General features: G+C 40.3%; 1 protein-coding gene across 1 annotated transcript in view; it reads right to left on the bottom strand.

The window, feature by feature from the left end:
• The window catches only part of LOC133840620 (protein still life, isoform SIF type 1), a 99,184-nt gene that overhangs the window by 16,927 nt on the left and 58,465 nt on the right, over positions 1-23,792 (bottom strand). Inside the window, 7 exon segments of the mRNA XM_062272550.1 lie at positions 3,097-3,248; positions 5,254-5,368; positions 9,151-9,337; positions 10,887-11,114; positions 15,094-15,237; positions 15,239-15,295; positions 18,002-18,184. Coding sequence (XP_062128534.1) covers positions 3,097-3,248; positions 5,254-5,368; positions 9,151-9,337; positions 10,887-11,114; positions 15,094-15,237; positions 15,239-15,295; positions 18,002-18,184 — 1,066 coding nt within the window.

The following is a 23,792-nucleotide window of genomic DNA, read 5'->3' as shown; positions in this document are numbered from 1 at the left end:
TGTTGTTCAGGTTGGGAACGTGCCAAACTAAATTTGTGCATTGGCCATAAACTCACAGAGTTTTAGTGGCTTTACTCCTAACTATGATGGCTATGGCTCCTGCCCCCAAGGAAAAGAGGCAGGGAGCGAGCGTGGACTGAGGTTTTCCCAGTTTATGATACGTGCAGAGAGGGAAAACTTCGGTTAGCAAACGTGAGTTAAAGGCATCGATTGCATTTGAACAGGTGAAGGACAACAACAGACAGCAACAACAGCAACAACAGACAACCACAGCAGTTGTAGCTCGAATTTCTATAATGCTATTGGCTACAAACTCTTAAATTTACATATTTTGTTTTGAATATTTTTAATGGCATGTCTGAGCATAAACAAGAATCATTTACTGACAGGTATATTGACAAGAAAAAATGAGATTTAAGTAAATTATCGAAATTCCAATTTTAAATATATTCTTTAAGTTTCTCAATTTGTACTAAATATTTATAGCTGCAGAAAATACACGAAGAAATATTGACCTATTGATATAAATCTTTCTTGAAAAGATATAATTTTATGAACTAATTCTGTTGAATTCAAATTTTTAATTATTTCTTTGAGTATCTGAATATGAGCTAAGTATTTATAAAAGAAGGGGCTGCTAGAAGAAATATTGACCTATCAATAGAAATCTTTCTTTAAATGAGATATAACCCTTTGAAATTTCATATGCCAGACTAATGTGAATTCTAGAGCATTCAAAATTCTAATTATTTCTTTCGAGTATAAGAATATTTTCTCATTATTTATAATTGAAAGAGAATAAAGAAGTAAGATTTATTTATCAATGGAGGTATTTTTTTCTTAAGAATGTTATTTTTAAAATAAACAATTGAATGTCCGAATCTTTTCAGAACATAATTGAAGAACGCACTCGATAAAATATTGATCTATCACTGAAAGTCTTTCTCCATAAAATATATCATTCACTGCAATTGGCCATAAAGTAACCGATGACAGTCATTTCTTTTTTTTAATTAAATTCTTGAATATCATTACAAGATGAAATATTGACCTATCAATGGTAGTCTTTCTTTACAAAATATATCACTCACTGCAAATTGGAAACTAAAGTGACCCATGGGAATATATCGAGGGCTTTACAGTTTGCCTTTTATCAACAACGAGCCGCTTTGTTTCGTTCTTTAAAGTGATGTCAGTTCTTTGGTCGAGGAGTTTTAATAACTGATTGCCGACAAGAAAAGGCCGTGTTCATAATTTGAGGCTGCTTTCAAGTGGAATATTGTAAGTTCCTTTTGTGCCCGCTTTTGTTATAGGATTATATATGATAATTAAATCCTTTTTGGGACTCGCAAATGAGCTGCGAGTTACAAGCTTGACCAGTTTGGCCAAGACTCCATATATGTGAGTTCTCTGTTCCTTTGCTGACTTTTTTCTTTGTGCCTCTTTCTTCTTTCTTTTTTGTCAATCCCTCTTTTCAGCGTTGTTCGCTGTTCTCGCACTCTCTCTCACTGTAAATTTCACTTAATTGTGCATTTAATAAGCTAAAAGTGCTTCAACATGGCCCAGAACTCCAGCAGCCTTGCTTGCCCGAGTTCTTTCTCTGTTTAATTGCCAAAGTGAAATGTAATCCACTTTTTTCTCTCTCCCTCTCTCTCTGTCTCTCTACCCTCCTTTTGGTCCTGCCTATCCTTCATTCATTTTGAATGGCAAACGCTTTTTTTGAATGTGTGTGTGCATATGCCGCCGCCATATCCATAACCCATATGCCACAAATGTCCGTTCATCAGCAACCAGAGAACCGAGTGTGTGTGTGTGTTGGTGTGTGGGTGTGTGTGCCATAATGGGGTATGTGCATTGCCTTCTTATAGCCACCCTCACACACACACACACATTCACTTGCAACCAATACGTGTGCCAGTTGCATGCGAGTCGTTTAATTTTTGCTACATTTCCTTCTTTTTTTATTTCAGTATTTTTATACCCTGTAAAACCGGAGTTTACTATGCAAGGCACATTGATTCCGAACTCTTTCTTCATTTTCTTATCTTCAGCATTTCTCTATTTTACAGAGTATTTGGCAAGTTGTGCTTTGTTCTTCGCTTTCTTCGCTGCTGCTGTTGCATGTATTTTATTTTAATTCTTTTTTAGTTTGTTGTGCCTTTTAATTGTTTGGCGCATAAAAAAGTTTCATTTTGTGAATAAAATACACACTCACACACATACGTACACATATCAGTTGTTGTTGCTGTTGCAATTGTTGTTATAGTTGTTTTCTGCGTTTGTTGGTTTTTAATTGTTTTGTGTTCTTAGCCACTTCGGCTTTTTGAGTGCAGTGCAGCGTGTGTGTGTGCGAATGTATGTGTCTGTGTGTTTGAGTGTGTGTGTGTGGGTGCAGTTTGTAATCCTGTAATTATGTAGTCGTTGTTGTTGCACAACGAAACCAAACCAAACGAAACGAAACGACAGCAGCATGGGGCGAAATCGTGCCACAAAAACCTCATCTCATCTGCCTTCCTCTTTCTCTCTCTCTCTCCCTCTCTCTTTCTTTATCTCACTCTTTCATTCTGGCTCTGGCTGTTAGCACGCTACTTATTGATGTAATTGTTGTTGCTACTGCACGTTGCACGTTGTTGCATGTTGTAGAAGCACTTGCAACATGCATTAAACGAAAAATATAAATTACTTTAATGAACTTTACAAATTCGCATGCAGCGCCCACGTCCGGAAATGCGCTTCACGTTTCCGCTCTCTACTCTTGCATCCCTTTCACACACACTCCCACACACACACACACACCTATATAGAGGAGCAACCGCACCTTAAACCACAACAACAACAGTAGCTAAAACACACACAGGTGAAGGTTCTGCTGTGATTAGTTTGTTGTAGCCGGAGATGAATGTTCTGTTGCGGCTTTTAAAATGTTACTGAAAAATCCCGCCCCCCGAAAATACTAAAAAAACAAACTTGCGGAAAAGTAGGAAAATTCCGCACACAGTTTTACACAAGGGAAAACCGCTTAAAAAATACTTTTATATAGTGTGGTTATATTTGTTTTGTAGTAGTTGTTGTTGCTGTTGTTGTTCGTGTACTTACTCCAACCGGGCGCTGGCACAATCAGTCCAGTTATCATCTCCTCGCTCATCACCGGCGGATCAGTTGGCGGCGGCGGGCACACCAGGGAGTCAATCATGTCATCCGTGACACGCATGATGCCCACTAGATCTGGGGGTTCGGTGCGCGACGAGCTGCAAAACAAAACAAAACAGACACACAATATGAGGCAACAACTTTGGCAAAACACACACAAAATTAACATAAATTTTATTAGATTTGATTTGCTTCGCTTTTTGTGTTGGAAGTCGAGTTGAGAGAGTTTACCTGCTGCTGACCTTTTTCTATGTCAGTGGCAAAAGATGCGGAAAAATGGCTCTCAACACAACGTGCATAATTTGAATGGCATTTGACGGGACGCTGGGGAACGAAGAGTAAGGGTAAGGGGATGGGGAAGGGAGGGGAACGGGGTTACAGTTTGTTGCCTCGGCAAACGCTTAGCACAAAAGCCAAATGCTGTGCCCATAAAGAGCAGCTAATTAGGCTATCAAAATGCTATGCCAGGCTCACGAGTCAGACTCGGCTTTTTTTTCCTTTTTTGTTTTTTTTGTTTTGGGGGAGGACTGGAGAAGGGTCATCGCAGCCGCCAAAGCGGAACAAGTGCCTCGCCTCCCCCTTCTGGACAGCGTGTTTATGTTCGGCTGCGGCTTCAAATTTGTTGTTTTTTGAGTTTAGCCAGGAAAAAACATGGAAAATCAAATGAAAAGGCAAAATATTGAAGCCTTGCAAAATTGTGTGGCGCCTTCTTCTTTATCGTGCTAAATTTCACATTTTTGATTTGTTGCAAAACAATTTGACTATATGCGAGTGTAAGTGTGTGTGTCTGTGTGTGTTTTTGTGTGGTTTCAACAGCTTTTTTGGGGAGAGGTCAACTTCTTATTGGCCAGCGCCAAAAGCTTGTCGAATGTTGACATTTTTTGGGTTTTTCGCAAAATATTGAAGTTGGAAGTTTGGTCGAAAGGCTCGAGCTTCGGGGTTTCCTTTACTCTTTTTTTTTAATTAATAAAAGTGGTTTGTGCATTGCGCAAACGGCGAAATTAATGAGAATTTTCTAATTTTGAATTTTTCCATGTTGGGAATAGAAAAGTTGCTTTATGTATAAATCGATGAGCTGAGGAACTCAAGTTGAGCTTAACCTTAAAGCAGTGCAGAGCTAAGCAAATTGCGTATACGCCGGGTGAGTTGTCTAATACATTGTAATTGACATCTGAGGCCAATTAAAGCACACAGCTTGATTCGACTGACAAGCTAAAGTCTAGTCCAATTCATGTCAATCTTTCGCTTTTGCTCTCTGAATTTATTACAATGTTAACTAGATTTTTAGTAGCCGATATTTTGCTCAAAGTATTTTCATTAAATACTTAAAATTACTCAAAGTATTGTCATTAAATTGCTAAAGAGCGTAAAGTTCATTAAATTTCTTCACTGTGAACTAAGAAAAACATTCGAAAATGTTGCTTGCGCATCAAGTATGCAAATCATTTGTTATGCGTAGAGATTACATTGTTATGCTACCTGGCAATCGATCTGTTTATTAAGCCAGAGTTGAAGTTTAGTTTTGCGTGTGCATGCGTGTTCTCTCATGTTATTATAAGAGTCACGTATATATTTTGGTATTCGGGTAAATTCAGAAAACCCATGCGGTGGCTACGTAATTAATTTGTGAACAATGCGGCGAATGGCTGCTGTTGCAGCTGATGCTGTGAAGTTGTTTTGTAGCCATTGTAGCTGATCAACTGAGGCACGAAAATGACGATAAATCGGCATTGTAAGTTTAAACAATGGCGCACAGCTGGCGACTAAAATAGTTAATTAATCTGTGTATCTGTTTAAACAATGCGAGAAGCGTATGCAAACGACGAACGAACGGACGGAACGGAACGGAACGTGTATTGTCAATAGAAATAGAAATGTCATGAATGAATGGCAGCAAAAGTAAGGAAAGGGATAAAGAGGGAGGACAGCAGCAGCAGCAGCTGGAAAATGGTCGCACTTAGCTGCCGTTGCATTCAAGTCAACAGATGTTTGCAGAACGTGCGATAGCTGGACAAACAATTGACAGTTGAGCTGAGTGAGTAAAGAAGAGCAAGTGTGGGAGAAGAAGGAAAAGAGGGGGAGAGGGAGTATGACAGCACTTACCGCATCATCATGCTGAGGGATTGCTCCTCCTGCAGGACGCTCTCTAAGTACATCATATCTAGATCAGATACAATCGCACCATTGATGACCATTATTTCGTCTCCTTTGATAATGCCTGCAATGGAATAGAGAAAACGTAAGCAATATGAGTTACAGTTAACTATTATATGCGACTACACAAATAAATATGTATATATATATGTATATGCTATATATGTAGTTGTATCTTTATCAAACACAATGGACGCAGTCTTTTCAGCTCCATCAGCCAAGTGAAACGTAAAAGATGCGCGTTGTCTAACGTTGATAGCAGGAGGTGAAGGGGGGAGGCAACTACAGGGAAGTTGTTGTTGTAGGATATACAACATCAATTGTGGTAGAGGCAGTGACATCTTTTCGTATAGATAAGCGCCCATGTCTTTGCCAGTGATAAAACAATAACAGCATTGTGGCTTTTGCATTGTTCATACGCCACGTTGCCAGTTTTACGTCTTTCGTTAGCATTTTCTAACGTGTGTTGTCGTCGTCGCTCGTTGGGTGTGTCGGTGTGTGTGTGTGTTTGTGTGTGTATTTTCTACAACATTTATTTCGACCAGGCTGCTGCTTGTTTTCTGCTTGCCTTCATTTTGTTTTGCTGCTGTTATCATTGTTGTTGCAGCTGCAGTTTCTTTGCAGCAACTTCGACAGATTACATGTACAACTCTCCTCCTGCTCCTTCTCTTTCGCTCTGCTTTCTCTCTCTCTATCTAGGTTGTTATCTGCCTGACAGTTGTGTGTAGTTTATGCCAGACTCGGAGCACACCTTGAACCAACGAGCAGCACCTAAAGTTACGTGCACCACACACAAACACACAATTTTTGCATTTGTTATAAATTCCAAATAGATTTCCTCATTTGTTTTTCTTTATTTTCCTTTTTTTGAGGGTGGGAATTCGTTACGTTTACGTTTCGTTTCGTTGCGTTTGCGTTCCGTTTGCATGGGAGGATTATTTGGCTTTGGTATTGCCAGCATATGCATTAGACAAATATCAACTCGACTTGTATTTATATTGTTTATTTTGCGGTTGCTCTTTTCTTCTTCTTTCAGGGGGCTTCTTCTTTTTTGACTGTTGTCAACAGCTTTGTTCTTTGGGCTTGAGCAAATTGTTATGCCATGTTTGCCAAATACTTTGCCACGCTTGTTCTTCTGCTCAACACACTCGACTGAGCGAGTATGCGGCTTGCAACTTTTGCAGCACATGCTGCCACACACAGTCGCGAAGAGCAGCTGCGCTTGTGGCCATCATTATTATGGATGGGCTCTACTATCGCTCGCTGCTGCTGCTGATGATGCTGCTTCTGCTGTCTGTTTGTTAACTTGAAAAGGCCAAGCAAACACAGAGCGAGAGAGCGAGCGCAAGCGAAATCGTGTTGCAAGTTGCACTTAAAGCACATTGATCTAAGCTAGTTACAGTTTGGTGCCTTCATTAAAGTGCTGGCCAAAGAGTTTTGGGGTTTCAATTAGCTCAAGAAAAGTGGCAAGCCGCAGCATTTGCATTTCCATTTGAATTCGAATGTAGCCCAACGCAATTCCAGCTCTTGTTGCTCTTGTAATTGATGTTGCTGCTGTTGCTGCAGTTGCTGTTGCTGCTGCTGCATTTGTGGTTGCACTTGTTTTTGTTTGCTGCATTTACAGTCGGAAAATGCCTTTTGGCTACACTCTTGCTGAGCTTTGTTTGTGGTCCCCTTAAATTGGTCTTTGGCACATACTAATATGAATTAAACTCAATTGTACGAAACGAATCGAGTCGAGTCTGGTTTCAGCTTAAAGTAACAACTAACTAGCCTACTCCGCTTGCTACTACTCCTTCTTAATTTATGCACACTCACGCAATTCGCATTCAATTGTCTGTTCAATCTGTGAAATATTGCGTATACGTAATATTTGCTTGCTGTCCTTGGATATTATTCTAGCATTGTCATTGATTTCTGCCTTATGTTTGCCATTTCGAGTGGAAGCGACCAGGACAATACTTGTCTAAATGCTATCGATACATTGCGTATACGCAACGTGCTTTTCTCTGAATTTATTGCACTCGTTTTGCCAGCTCGAATTCTCTCAATATTTGCAACAAATTATGCTACAACTGACTTCGATACTTTTGCAATAATTGAACTTTGATTACAAACACACACACACCTACACACTCGGCGATTGATTTGCAGATTTGCTAATGAAGCTGCAAAGAAAGTCATTAGCAAAGTCTGTCACTTTCCCAGTCGAGGGGATCGCTTTATTTGTGCTGCTCATTAAATTCAACACCCGGGCAGCAAAAACTTGTTCAGTGGCATTGTTAACGCAGTTTTAAACCGCCGAAAAAAAAACTAACACTCAGCAGCGCAAACAAAGCAACAAAACGAATAGGAAAAAGTAGTGAGAAAGCTACAGTTGAGTGTGCTCGACTGTGAAATACCCGAACCCATTTTTAATAAGGGAAAACAATGCGGTATTACTTTTAAAATATGACAAATGAATGAACTGAAAAATACTGAAAATATATTGAATCTTATATTTGGTATATCAATATACTATTGTATTCAAAACAAAGAAACTAAGACTCGTCTGCAGTAGTAGTTTTTTCCATATAAAGTTATTTCTTAAAAAATTTCTTCAATTTCTATTCAATGACAAATTTTTAAGAATCGAATCTTTTCCAATAATCATAACTTTTTTCCAGACATTTGCTAAGGGCACAATGTTAAATTACCCTTCTACTCCATAGGTGGCGGGTATAAAAAAGAACTGGTGGCAAATTATAAACTAACCGTCAGTGGTAGGGCTAACTTTTGCAGCAGAGGAACTGAGGAATGAAGGGAAAGTGCAACTGGCTTCATGTCTCACTTTTTTTTCTGTGAGAACAAAATTTTTGGTGTGCATTGTTTCACGGACTTTTGATTCGTTGTTGTCGTCGTCGTCTACGTCGTCGGCGTCGTCATCGTTGCCACATTCGCACTCAACGTGCTTAATGAGTTTTCCGCTGTGAAATTTTCTTTCAGGTTCATCACTTTTGCAAGTGCAGCATTGCAGTTTTCCTTCTTGTGCCACACACCTGACTGACAGTTGGGGAGTTGGAGTTGGAGTTGCGAGTTGGAACTGCAGCTGTAACCTGCACTGTCAACATCAGGCGACATAATTTAAAGCGCTGCTCTAGTGGCATTTCGACTACAAGCACTTGACTTGCGCTCTTTGCCCCCAGGACAGGAGAACGAGTCCTTCTTCCTCTCTCTCTTGGGAGTGGGGATTGCATGCAAATGCCAACTTAAGTTGATTTTAAGTGATAGAAAAACAACAAGGAGCCGACTAGCAATGGAGGAGTGGAGTATAACTAAGATGACGCCCGAAAACCCTTTAAGGACTTGACATGCAGCTCTGGCCCTGCGGCTGCCATTACAGGTGATAGAAAGTCAGGGGAAGGAATGAGAAGGAGACGACTTCGAGTGCGCTGCTCATCATCAACGTGATCTCTACTCGCTTACAAGCGCTGACTGTTGAGTTTTTTTTTCTATGCTATGAAGAAGTAGCCTGGAGTTGGAGTTGGCGTTTGCGTTTAGAGCTCAAGCTGCAACTGGAGCTGGAGTTGGAGTTGGAGTTGAAGCTGCGCCTGGAGCTGCAGCCACTTGACGCGTTGACTCCATGCCAACCAAAGTGAGTTTGTTCAAGTTTTTGCTCTTTCATTTTGACATAAAAGTGAAAAGCATTTAAATACATATAAAAGAAGCGCAGCAGCACAATACACAGAAAAGCGCAGGAGTCGAGTATGATGGGGCGCCACTTGATTATTACCCTCAGTCCATTTTGCAAAACAGACTTGAGCTTAAGCAACTGTTTAAATTGAAGTACATAGAATATATACTCACCATTATGCATGGCAACGCTCTTATCCTCGACGCGGCTCACATAGCAGCAGAGTTCGTCCTGTCGCTCCGCATTCTCGATCAGCTCCGCCTCCACGGAGAAGCCCCACATTTGCTCCAACGTGGTGCGTTGCAACTCCACCTGGTACAGTATTTTCATGCAGACCTCGACAAACTCGTGATTATGTAGCTGCAAAGTGCAAAAGTCGAAGAAATAAAAAAAAATTAGCCAAAAAGCCGCAAGCTCTCTTTCGTTTTTTCGTTTTATTCCTGTTTTTTGTTGTATGTAAGTAGTAAGAAGTTATTTTTGCCAAGCGAGTTTCAATAAATTTTTTGGTGCAGTTCTCGCCCGGAAAAGTTGTTGGTTTAATTCGCAATTTATTGAGCAGGCAAAAAGTTTGTGTTGTGGGTGCAGCTGCACTTTTGACCTGGCAATATTTACAGCTTGTTGTTCGGCTCAAAGTTTTTACGTAGTTCCCTCCGTTCGCTGTTTTGTTGCAAGCACTTAGCTGCAGCACGAAGAAGGGGGCGGAGGCAGCGCTGCAAAAGTGCTGACTTGAGAAATGGCATTCTCTCTGACTAATCGCCTGCTAAGTGGCAACATTTTGCTATTTACCAGCGCTCGACTTTAAATGCAAAAACATAGCCATAAAGAAGACTCGTTGCATTTCGGATATAAACAATTATTTATTATTTCGTGTAATTACTTAGCAAATCTCTCAGAAAAATCTTTGAATATTATGATTTCTGCACTTTGAAATTGCAAACGCTAATTGAAATTCCTTTTACCAGTTGAACTGTAATCATTTTATGATATCTGCTAACTAGCTAATATCCTTGTTAATAGTCAAAAATATGTATGTTATTTGATTGCTGACGTAATTGCTTAAATGGCTAAAATTATGGTTCAATTATAAAACTGACAAATTTATATTAATTGACATTTAAACTATGGCTCTGTTTACAAAGAATCACAAAAGTTTAATTAATTGAATGTTGTTTTTATGACTGATTTATGTGTGTGTTTTTTTTTTTGCTTTGAGATTTATGAAGTCAAAAGATAAATGTTGCAACATTTTTGCAGTGATTATGCAATTTTTATTGTTTGCCTGGCTGAGGCTTTATAATGTTCTTGAAGTTTATTTGTAAATACTCAATGTTGAGAGTCGAATTTAAATTTTATGAATGCCATTCAAATGCGGTTTTCACTTGCAGAAATATTTAGCGAAACGTTCGTTACTAAGTTGCGGTTGCAACATCAAATTTCGCACATTTAATTAATTAACCAATCATTTAATTACTTATTGGCCAAATCTATGCATAATTGGCATGGCCTTGCTAACCGAATAGAAATACAATTATAATTCATTCAAAAAGTAATTAATGCTTTCTAAAATAGTTACCAGCTAGCGAAGAGGCGCTCAGAGGCTTAGAGGCACTCTCACACCTTTTTGACCCTTTGCGCAACACTTGCACTTCGTGAGGAAATCGGATTTAATCCTTTTGAATTTGGCTGGCGAAATTCGAACGCTTCGACTGTTCAAGCTGAGAAATCACCCTTAATTGCCCTTAATTTTGAACAAACAACAAACACGTGCACACAAAGTTCAAAGTTCAATAGAAATTGCCACTCACACGAACACGTATACGCCCCGTTGGGTTTGAGAAATGGAGAAGGCGGCGCCGTGTGAATGTATGGATGCCATGGCATGGCATGCGATTGTGGATGGGTTACTTACATAATTTTCAATCAGATCATTGCGATGTGGCACAAAGTAATTGTGATCCTCCATGTCACGTCGCTTCTTGACGCGCACAAAGTGCTCCATGGGATTGAGGCTGCGACGGGCGCAGGCGCTGGCAAGGAATTCCTCCACAGACATCGCGTCACGTAGATAAACTGTCGAGTAAGCATTGTCGGGCATTGCAACTTTGAAGGTTTTTTCCGGCTCGTCACGTGAATTCATCTGGAAAAAGGCAGAAAATTCGATTGGATAAACAGGCGCTCACTCTCGTACTTTCACACACACACACATACAGTGTCATTAAGGGTGTTGTTACACACACATACACACACACACATATACAGATACATACATGCGGAAGTGAAAATTGAAAAATAGCAAAAACACATTTCTACCAGAGGAAATGTAATGAAAAACGTCAGCAGCAGGCAGTCAGGAGGCAGTCAGCCAGTCATTCGGCAGTCAACAGAGAAGCGAGAGCGAAGTAAACTCAGTTAAAATGCTTAACGGGGCATCATCTCATCTCATCTCGCATCTCGTGTCTATGTCTGTGTCTCGTCTCTCTGCGTGTGCCAGTGTTGGTTAACGAGACGCACACACACACACACAAACAGTCGATGCAGAGTTTGGCCAACTGCTAAACGAATCAGGCGCCCAGCTGCCAGTTGTTGCCTGCTGCAAATTGCATTTGTATTGGCAGCCATCGTCGTCGATGGTTTTGCTGGCTGACTAACTTTGACGCTACTGCGTTGCTGTTGCAAGCAGCCCTGAGGCAAGCTGCAGCAGCTGCAGCCACACATGCGAGTACAGGTGTAGCAAACACACACATTTGTAGACCAAGAGAGAGAGAGAGTTGTCAAATGCTGGAGCTCTGTGCTCTGTGTGTGCAGTTTACTACTTGCACAACAATTGAATTAGTTTGGCAGTTGCACAACTCACACACAAGCAACCAGGCGACAGAGAGAGGAGAGGGGAGAACGAAACTTGTAGCAGCCACATTTACATGCACATCCGTCAGGCACGAGAAGCTGCAGGCAGCTGTCGAAGGGAATCTTCGCATTGCATAACAATTGGGCATGCAGTTCGCATATAAATATAAATACCAAAAGAGTCTATATATACCATATACATATATATATATATATATATATACGATATGTGTGTGGGGAGTATATCGCGCTGAAAGTCATTATGCCAAACAGTTGATGCCACACACAACACACTGAATCAATAATAAATATGTAATGCAAGCATTTTTGGCTGTCAACTTGATATTCATGTTGTGCGAAGCATCGAAAAGTCCTGCAAAAAGGAACAAGTAAGAAAGCTACAGTCGAGTGTGCTCGACTATGATACCCACTACCCATTTTGAATAAAAGAAAATACTGTAAACTTACCAAAAGCTATATTGGGTATATTGATATAGCACTACATTCAAAATATACAATAGGCTACATATGGAATTTTGATATTCACATTTGGGTATTTTACATTCACAATATACCAAAGCCTATAATATATTAAAAATATACCATAGAGATGCCTCCTTCTGAGGCACAAAGTTGCTATACCTTTCTACCTCATGGGTAGCCGGTATAAAAAGCCAAAAAGCCAAAGAAAAGCACAAAAAGGAAATGAATTCTGTTCTCGTATGTGTGCTCAGTTGGTCTTTTTTTTTGTTGGCTTGCATTGTGGCAACTAGAATTGCAAATCATAACAATAACAACACGTTCTCTCGACTTTTAGATACTGGTTAAGTGACAAGAACATTTACTCCATTCAAATAATTTTTGTGTTACGAAATTTGCACATTAATTTTGATACATGGCATTTGAGTTGAAGCCATTTCTCTTTCTACCTTTCATGTGCATTTCTTCAGTTCAATCAAGTGGCAAATGCATTCAAAGTTGAATGACTTGCAGGCAACTTTAAGAAACTTTATTTGAAACTGAATTTAAAGTTGAATTCTTCAACAAGCTGCAGTTTTGCAGTTTGTCGTTGCACTTTTGCCGCAGCTTTGTTCAATCGATTAATGAACTTTGCACTACTTAATGCCACACAACGAGTTGAGTTGAGAGCAAGCGAAACGAAAGAGAGTTGTTGGCAAGTCAATTTGTCAGTTGACGTCTCGTTGCTTAATTCAATTGCGAGTTGATGTTGGCTCTTCTCGGCTATACTATTGGCCAATTAAATGCGTCGTGGCGAAAATGGTTTAAAGCCGTTTTTTTCTGCTGCCGCTGTTGGCATTATTTTCCCGCGAGTTTTCCACTCGTGCTTCAGCTTTTTGCTCTACTCTGCTCCGTCCGCTCGCCGTTGGATAATTGCCAGTTGCGTGTGCTACGGGCGCTGCGGACACCTTTAATTTGATTTCATTTCATTTTCAATTGCAATTTCTGCTGCATTGCAGCTGACATGCTGGCAAAATGAAAAGCTACACACATACAGCACACAGAGGGAATCACAGTCATTGCATTGGATACATGAGAGTTGACTGCGCAAAAATATAAACCAAATCAAATGCACATTTTTCAAATTCATTGAATTTTCAGCGCCACATTTGCTGCCACACACACGTACACACACTCACAGCACACATCAAGGTGTGTGTCTCATTTTGCGTTACAAACATTTTTGTATTTATGTTATATTCACTTGTTTTTACCATGCATATTTTTGGCTTCACTGACGATAGCTTCGACGTAGACGTCGTCGTCGTCATCGACTGCGGCTGCAATTGTGCAGCGTTGGCAAATTTAATTGGAAATGAAGTGTGCACGCCTCTGTGCATCGAGTGTAACACGAGTGTGTGTGTGCGAGTGTGTATCGAGTGCTGCGCACAAGATTATTTTGCCAATAATCGAAACAAATTGAATTTATGAAATGAATTTCATTATAAATACGAGTAGATGCGAAATTGGCAACTCTAATTGAAGTTTATCAAATATCCAATATCAAATACATAACGACTACAACAAGAAAGAACAAAAAAAAAAAAAAACAGAATAAATACTCTAACCCTCTTAATTAACTGTAGCTCGTTCAATTTAAATTCATGCATACGAAAGAGAGAATATTTATATCTCTAGTTTTAGCTTTAGCTTTGGCCTTGTTAAACTTGCATCCCAAGTGCTTGAAATCCCACAGCAAACAACCGAGTTTGTCAAGTTGACTTTAAGTGACTATTACACAAAATTGAGTTGAAAGTTTAATATGGCCTTTAATGGCTGCTTACGTTGCGTATGCGTGATGTGAAGTGCAAAGTGCAAAAAAAATGTAAATGCTTTAAGCTGGCGCACATACGTTGAGTGAATTGGATTTTGCCAGATTTGATTGCATTTATATATATTTTTGATAATTTTTGCGATTTTAATCGAAAACCCACAATTTGCATTTGGCTATTGACTGATTGACTCTCGCTGACGGACTGAATGATTTATTTGATTGATGGCCAGACATCAAAAGGAAAATCTGCATTTGCTTTTCGGCTTTCAGTATACAATTTGTAAATTTTCGTAAATGGTAAGTTGCAAATTGTAAATTGTAAACTGTAAACTGTGTGTGTGCAGTTAAGCCTGGATATTAAAAATGAAGCTGCGTACTTTATGCAAATATTTATACAACTTTGGATTAGTTTTTTTCTTTCTTTTCATTCTCCATCTCTTTTTCGGTTTGTTGGGGCGGGGCCATTTGGCTAATGGCTTTGTAAAGCGACATGCTGAGGAATGAAACCACGACGAGTCGTATTCGTACTTCATAAATTTGTTTTTGTAATTCTTGATGGCCATTAAATTTAAATTATCCTCCGACAAACAACAACGAGCTGTAAAAAATAAAATATGCTAAAAATACGCGAAAATACATTAGAGAGCGCGAAAGTCCTCGCGGACTTTGGCGACACATTGCTGGCCATTTTTTGGTGCAGTTCAGTTGGCTCGCATTAGCGCTCAATTTGGCTTTTAATGCCGTTTCCGCTGCCTTAAATACAAATTCAATTATTCACACACACACACAGATACACTCTTACACCAACACACACACGCTAGGCCATAAAAGTGTGAGACAGTCGTGTCGTAAAAGCGTTTTAAAATTGATATAATTTTATTACGCATACGACACGCGGACCCAAATCATATACATACATACATGCATACATATATAGAATAGTATTACGACGACGACGACGACGACGATGACAACTCACCTGCATGGAGCGACGACTGGAGCCGCTATTCGAGCGCGACAACATCGGTGGTCGACGCTTGGTGGCACCACGTCCAGCCAACAGATTATTGAGCAGCGATGGCGACCGGGCACAGATGAAGGCATGGAACGAGGAGACCGTAAAAAACTCCCAGCTTGTTTAAAGTGTTCTTCGTGGGACGTGACACATGTGTGAGCAGCGACTGCAAGAAACAGAGAGAGAGTACAACGAAAAATGAGATTGAATTTATGATAATAGAACATTAAAGTGCAATAAATTCGCTTATCTAGCGAGAATATCGAAATGAACGAAGCATTCAGCAGTAGCAATTGAGTGTGTGAAAATATGTGCTTCCGCTTCCCCTTTCTCCTCCTTATATCGCCTTTTCCACTTTCCTGAAAGGTGATTTGAAGCACATTAATGTGGCATTGGAGGATTATGACAAAAGCAGATAGTTGGCGTTAGCTTGAAAAGCAGACAAATTGCAATAGATGAATGCGACGATTGGGAATTTTCAAACTAAAAGAATGAGACAATTAAGAACTCCTGAACGAAAAAGTATTCGACTATCATATATGCTGCTTTAACTGTGTTACTTATTTTAGTCAAAATGAAGAATAAATACAGCTACATATATGCTGATTTCTTTTGCATTATATTCTACGTTTTTTTTTTTTTTTAGTTGTTTGCTATAACTTATGTCACTTAAGCTAAGAATCTTACGTACTTATTTTGATTAGGCATAAGAAGAAAATAGTAAAAAATTTAAATAACTAATAACTCTTGATTTAATAATTTTGCTCTGTATGTATATATAAAAGTATATAATATATATATAAAATTACGAAAACTTAAAAATGAATCGATCTAGAAGAATTCAAGACAAAAAAAGAGACTGCAAATGGAGTACAAATTAAAGCACATTATGGTGACAATGGAGCACCAGAATCGTAGATAGAAAGAGGAGAGGAGAGCCATTGATTAATGCCAGAAAGAAAGAGAGCGGGAATAAATTGAAGTACATTACGGTGGCAATGAAGGAACTAGAATAATTATATAAATTAAGCAACACACAGAAAAGGAGAAAAAACCTCTTTAAGAGCAGCTGCATGATTAATTTTTGGTCATTTTGAGTGATATGACATAATTAATAACTGAATGCAGCAGACGCAGACGCAACCAAACACCATTAAGTAATGTATGTTTTGTGTGTTTCTGTGTGTGTTTGTGGAATTTGATGTTTGTGTGAGTGTGCTGCAAGTGTGCTGTGTGCAAATAGCCTACGGTGCATGCACTTTCTCGTGTAAGTGGCGTTGCTGAAGTTGTTTGAGTTTTGCGGTTATTAATAATAAATGTGGTTGCTCTTTATGTGCATTTGCAAAAGAGAGTTGAGTGCTCGCCTAGTCTCCCCTACTCCCTCTCTCTATCTATCCATCTCTCTCTAGCTGACAAGTCATAAAAAGCGCAATTAACTCGCAGCCCTTTTCGTCACCCATCACAACATCGACATCAAACTTGGCTTTGCAAATCTTTTTAATGCCGTGTAAAGTTCGAGTTCGAGCTGTGCCACACCTCCATTTTGTGGTTGTGTTTGTTGTTGCTAGTTCAGAGTGTAATGTCTGAAGTTGCCAGCAACCTTCTTCTGCTGTTGTGTCTCGCACTTTGACCCTTTAAGCTGCAGCTCATTTAAGGCGCTTAAATTGTGTTATGGAGATTAATGTTACACGTTACGCATTCTCGCCCAAAGAGAGAGAGAGAAACGAGTTAAGTTGAGTTGTGCTTTGCTTTGCTTTGCTACGTATTTAGTTTCGAGTCTTGAGCAATTGAATTGCGTCCCCTCTTTTGGCCGCCATTGTGTAAATAAGTAGGTAAAAAGCAATTACAGACAACAGGGCCAAAGGTTTATGGCTCAAGCATTCTCTCCATCCACTTTCCCTGCCTTTCGATTGTGTGTCTTTTAATCTACGCTATGGCCGTGAATCTGGTTTTGATGTTGTGTGTTGTGTTGTGTTGTGTATGGAGAATTAATCCCTATGGATGGGGTTTTTAATCAATCTCGACTGCAGCATTGAGCGAACTTTAATCAGCTTATAGACAAGACTTTTTGTGTTGACTCTGCATACGAGTCGGGGTTTCACTTTGTTTTTACAGCTTATAAAACATTGCGTCATGCAACAACAGCAACAGCTTAATTAAGTTTAATACAAAATCATAAATATATTTCTAATTAAATGCAAAATGCCTTTGCTTTGTCTTTGTTTATCGTACCGTAAACAACTAAGCCTAACTACTTAAAGTTGTCTTATGTTTTAGCTATATTATTTGAATTTAAATCTGCCTTTTCACATACATATTTCATTTAATTATCTCTCTTTCTGTGATGCCCATAAAAGTAGGCAACAATTTTTATGCTCAAGCACTCAGACCGTAAACAATTAATGCAGTTCCCAAAAGCTACATCTGTGAACTCCATTTGCTAATATTAACTTGTGTTTTGCGCACAGATTGCTCTCTGTTTAATGTTTGGCCATAAAATATTTGCTCCTAAAAGCAGGCAACAGTTTTCTGTTGAGCTCTGTATCCTGAGTAGTAATTTGCCATTCGAAAAGCCAAAGTAAACTCTATAAAATTTATATATTTTTCATGGCTTCGCTTGCGCTATGGCATAACCTAACCTGCTGCTCTATGCTCTGTGCTCCGTGTGCCACTTGACAACTACTTTGCATTGAATAGCAGTTTGGGGCACGCACTTTATCACCTCTGTTGAGAGAGGGCTAAGTAATTCAAATTGACGCAATCTCAGCCACGTAATGTGAACTTTCCTGTGGCTTCCTTCCAACAAAACAAATTGCTGCAATTTTAGAGATGCTGTGTGTTGGGGGTGAGGGGACGGAAACGCATAACTCACCTTTGGATTGGGCAACTCGCCGCTCTGCAGCGAGGCCATATAGCAGCGTAGTCGAAACTGTTCGCAGTGCAAGCGCTCGAGGTTCTCCTCCCATTGTAGTATCTGTGTCTGTATCTGATGGCGTGTCTCCTGATCGGTGACAACTGATTGCTGCAGCTCAGCCATGTGCTTCAGCTTGTGATCCTGCAAAATGGAATAAATCCAAAAAAGAAAAAAAAAACCAGAAGTTAGACATGACCAGCAACACACACACATTCAACTAGATATAAAAGAGGAGTCAGGCTTTGGGGACTGGGATTTTGGGTTGTGCGGGGATGCAGATGCGACACTCGTGATGGTTATGAAAGCATCTCTGGCATGGCATGGCATCATTAGCATTTCATGGCAGCACCACAGCAGCAACTATTGCTGCTGTTGGTGCTGCGGTGGCTGCCATTTGACGAAAATACATAAATCACGCGTCATGTGCAGCAGCATTTTTCGTTGGCGCAATTCAAATATCTCTTTGCCTCCCCGTTTTTGGGGCTGAAGTGCGTTGGCAATGCACCAACTTTGACACACACAGAGAGCGAGAGACTTTGGCATCGTTAGCCACACACACACGCACACACACTCGTACACACACTTGCACACTTACTGGCACAACACATGGCCCTGTTTTCATTACAAATAACGTTTGACTTCCGCCGCAGCGTGTCCCATCAGCAACAGTAGGAGCAGGATACGCTTCCTAGTTTTTAGCCAGCCTGCCACGCCATAGCTGCCTTCACTCCCCTCCCTTCCCTTCCCTTCTTTTCTGTTCTCATCTCAGTCTCTCCTCACTCATTGCAATCCCACTTTCACGTGCATTTATACACGCTTGCATAGATTTCATGGAGCACGTGATTGTTTCATTTTGGTTGCTAGATTTTTCCTCTTTTCACTTGCTGCTCTCATCGTTGTTGTTGTTGCTGTTGCTGCCGCTGCATTGCATTCAGTTCGTGTAAGCTGACAATTATTTGCAGATGCAGCTGCCGTTGTCATTGCTGTTGCTGTTGCCGTTGCAGTGGCGGATGCAGTGGGCGTCGCCGTGGCAACATCAACCTGAATGGGCACTTTCGATGTTCGACATTTTAATGAATGTGTACACATAAACAGCAGCAGCAACAGCAACAGCAACAGCACACTCGCACACTCTTGCTGTGTATACATATGTAAATGTATTTGTTGCCGGCTTATACAGGTGTCTCACTTGGTCTGCCTCTCACTCTCTCTCTCTATCTCTATCTCTCTTTCTGTTTCTGTCTCTCTATTTGTACGCGAGGACACGCTACTTGCCAGCTTATGTGATGTTGAGCTCGGCATTGTTTATTTTACGTGAAATAAATCATATTTGGTGTATTTTACTTTACTCTCCCCACCTCCCACTCCAAACTCTCAAGCAGCGCAACAACACAATACAATACGTTGACGTTTTGTGTGTATTCGAATACGTAATGCGTATACTTAATATAACAATCCAGCTTGCCACGCATTTGAATTTGATTGCATACGTTTCACTCTGTGTTTGTGTGTATTTCTGTCAAATTGATATAACAAAAGCATCAAGAGCGAGTCCCACACACATACATACACACACGAATACACAACATATCGATCAAATGAAACAACGCCTTCTTCTTTTCGGCAATTCAAAACAGATTTAATACACAGCAACGAGTGCCATGAAGAAGTAACGAGTGCGAGTAACGAGAATCAATGTTAATGTAATTCTGCAGTGGGAAGTGAGTAAAACTTTTACGAAATACAGCATAAATGTCAGTTCAATAATAATAGTCTGATGGCAAGCTAAAACTATGAGGACAATCGAAACAGAGCTAAAGGAAAAATATATTGAAAGCTCAGAGTGGCAGCGAGCCTTAAAAGCACACCTAAATCTCTCAATCTGATCTCTTCTCCCAATTGAAGCGAAATTTTGAAACGGAAAATGAAATTGCTGTTAAAACTTGCAACCTGTAATATTCTCCCGAAAGCTGTCTAAAGTTATTGAGAAAATCAAAATAGAAGACAAACAGAGACAGCTGAGAATAGCAGTGAGCATTAATGACTCAGAAGCACAACTAAATCTTTCGAAGAAATGCAAGATGAATGCAATTGCGTTTGCAGAAGAAACTGACAATTGAAATAATTGTGCTAAATATCCAATTACATCAAATTGTAACAAATACAAAAAGAAGAAGGCGTCTAAGCTCTAAATAACGAATGCATGTAGCGAGAAGCAATGAAAATAATTTTCGGAAACGGAAAATCAAATTGCAGCTAAAACTTGGAACCTATAAAATTCTTAAGAAAACTGTCTCTATCATTAAAAAGAGAGTTCGTATTGATAGCTAAGAGAACAAGTACACAACTGCATTTTAGAAAGAAATTCGAGATAAATGCAACTCATATTGCTAAAGAAAACAATTGTGTCAAATATGCAATTACAACAAAATTTTACAATTACAAAGATTAGAAAATTACTAATACCAGTTGCTTGCAAACTTTGATGATATTGTCATATTCTGCATCCTTTTGTCAGTTTCGATTAACGAATATTAAATGATGTCCTCAATATATTTGGCTAATTCTACCAAAGAGGCAGATGGCAATTGAACTTTTGACTGCTTAATTGGATGCAATAAACTTGAAAATTTCGAATTCAACTTGAGGGTAATGCTGATTTATATGAAAGTCCTTGCAGAGAAAGAGAGAGAGAGTGGGCAAGAGCGGGACGAAGCCATTTGGCCACTTAATGAGCTCATCTGAGCAGCCTCACGATTGTCATTGTTAATTTAACGAGCAGCAAGCACAATAACTGGGCTTAGGATTTAATGACTGTATTTAATGTGCTTGCAATTTCCCATTATACATTACAAACACAAAGAGAGAGAGAGTGAGAAAGATACACAACACAATATGAGGAGTGTTTGCAACAAGCTGAAGCTGCGGCAGTTCAAGTGCTTGGCAGTCGCATCAATTTTATAACAATTGCAGCATACTACAGACGGCAGCCAAGTTGCAAGCTTGTGCTCTTGTGCAGACGACAAGAAAAGGGATAATTAATAAGGCAGCTTGCCACACACAACCACACACACACACAGACACAGCGTGGGAGCATACATTTTGGCAACTAAATTTTGTTATTAATAACCTGCCAAAGTGCTGAGGCAGTCGAAGCAGCTGCATAGTCAACAGTTTGTTTGGGCTCCAAACACGTAGCAAAACGCCTTCAAAATAATATGAGCACCAATAAACATGAGAGGGAGAGTGTGAGTGAGTGTGTGTGGTTGTATGTGTAACCGAAATGTGCACATATTAATCGTGGGCATTGTTTGTTTATGGCTGTCGTTTTGCGTGCTGTCACGTTGTGCACTTCAGCTTGGGTTAATGGCATTGTTAATTGTCGTGTAATTGCATGCAATTGCAATGTAAATGCTGTTACTTTGATGTTTATCGAGCTGTTATCGATTACACAATGTACAATACATATATCGATACAATGCACACACACACACACACACACGCTTTGTGACACCTGTCAGACGCCAAGTACAGCAATTCTGTAACTAGAATTCCATTCTTCTATTTCGCTTGTTATCAATTTCGACTGTCATCTCAATTCTCTCCACTTAAAGGGAATTTTATTATTGCTACGTTGTTGGTTTCTGTGGTTTGTGTTTTTTCCCTCCCCCACTTTTGCTCTTTGCTTAGTTGTCTTTTGCTCTGCGTTGTCTGTGTGTGTCCTGTTGCTGTCTGTTGCTGTTGCGCTTTCATTAAGCGGCACTCGTGTATGGCTCCCCATGCGCACATTTTAGTGAGGCTATGCTCTGAAGGCTCAAGTAGGCGAACTGTAGTTGCTGTTGTAGCCAGAGCTAGAGATTGTCCTGTTTGTCCCCGACTGACTCTCAGTCGAAAGTCTCAGTCTCTGGCATTGCCATTGCGCCCGTCCTTGTTGTCGTCCCATTGTCGTACTGTCATTTCCGCTTCCTCAGTTTGGTGCTGCCTCAGTTGAGTTGAGTTGAGTTCAGTTCAGTTGAGTTGAGACGAGTTCATGGTATGCGTTTTGTTCTCCTTCTACTTCTGCTTCTTGACTGTTGCTCTGATATATGTTTACCCGAGAGTACAATTAAAAAATACATTTTGCCATTGTTGTCATCGTCATCGTCATCGCCAGCGTCGACGTCGTCAGCATCAGCATCAGCGTCAGCGTCAACGTCGCATGACAAGCCAAAGATGCCGCAAATAGCAAAACCACAGCAACCGCAAACCACAACAGCCAACAACAATAATAACCACACACTCTCTCACTCACACACACACACACACTCGACTGAAATAATAATAATGCCCAACACAAAAAGCAAAGAACTCGAACTCGAACTCGAGCTCGATTCTCTTTGCTGCTGCTGTTAATGGCTTCATCTTCTTCTTCTTTTGTAGCTCGATAAGTTGCTCGCTTATAGCAAACCGTAACGATCAATTAAGACAGTCAAAGACAGCGGGAATTAAAAGCGACGGTGCAATGCGGCGTATGCGCAACATTCAATTTTTGAAATGAACTGCAACTGCAACTGCTGCAACTGACCTCAGGGCAGGACTTTTGACTTTGCTGGTGTATTAAATGCCATCCTGCTGCCATCCTACAAAAAGTCAAATGTGAGGCCGACCAACCGCAAAAGTGGTCGACAGGGGTGACAGGGGAAGGGGAATGAGCTGCAAAGGGTGCAGTAACGGGTGCAATTGTCAACAAAAGGCCTGCAAATTGTGCGCTCCATACAAGCATGAAAGCGAGTGTATGTATGCGTGTATGTGTGTGTGTGTGTGTGCACATGTCCTGCATAAATGCTGACCACAAAATGATGGCACATTATATAACATGCATATGGGAGTGGCAGGAGGCTAAAAAGAGTTATGCGTGAAACGATCTCAGCCTAAGCGCAAAACTAGCGCCTGTTTGTGTTTGTGGCCACACACACACAACCTTACTCTGTATGTGTGTGTGTGTGTGTGCATTTTTAGCACTCTCCTCTGGGCTAGCAGCACCTATTGCTGTTGACAATTGAATTGAATTTGGCAGCAACGGCAATGGCCACGCCCACATGCCAGACGCATAAAGCATATTTCTGCATGCAAAAACCAAAAATCCCAAAACCAAAAACAAATCAAAAGCCAACGCGCATTTACGGCCACAGGGACCAAAGGCTTGGGCTTGGCAAGAGGCTACTAAGCAGAGGAGGAGTGGGGGAGGGGTTGGCGGGGGTGCAACACCTAGCAGTGTGTCAGGGCTTCAGGTCCGGCTTCAACTGTGGACCATATGTCGGGGCCATTTCCTGTGCGAACTTGCGACCAAAAGTTGCAAAAATATTCGCACGTTTGCTCCAAAACAAAGCCCAAAAACTGTGCAGGGGGCGTGGCAGGGGAAGGGGGAGAGCGAGGGGAACTTCGTCGTTGCAACATGTGTGCGTGCTTTATGACGTTAGAACTCGGCTTTGCCTCATATTTCTTGCCATAAATTCTTGCCATATTTTTAGTAGTTTTTTCTCTTTTTTTTGCCAGTTGGTATTAGTTTATGAAAGGCCAAAGCCACGCCCACAAATGTGTGTGCATTGGCTTGCCTGTTTACTGTGGCCAGTTAAAGTTGCACTTGGGGGGGGGAAACCTTACAGCATCGAGCACTAAATTTTACGGTAATTATAAACTTTATGCTTTCATTACGAGAAATTTGATTAAAAAAAAAAAGGGAAAAATGTTCTTTAATAATATACTTGCA

This window comes from Drosophila sulfurigaster, chromosome 3, assembly GCF_023558435.1.
Source record: "Drosophila sulfurigaster albostrigata strain 15112-1811.04 chromosome 3, ASM2355843v2, whole genome shotgun sequence".
Lineage (NCBI taxonomy): Eukaryota > Metazoa > Arthropoda > Insecta > Diptera > Drosophilidae > Drosophila > Drosophila sulfurigaster.
This window is presented reverse-complemented; position numbering and strand designations above follow the sequence as displayed.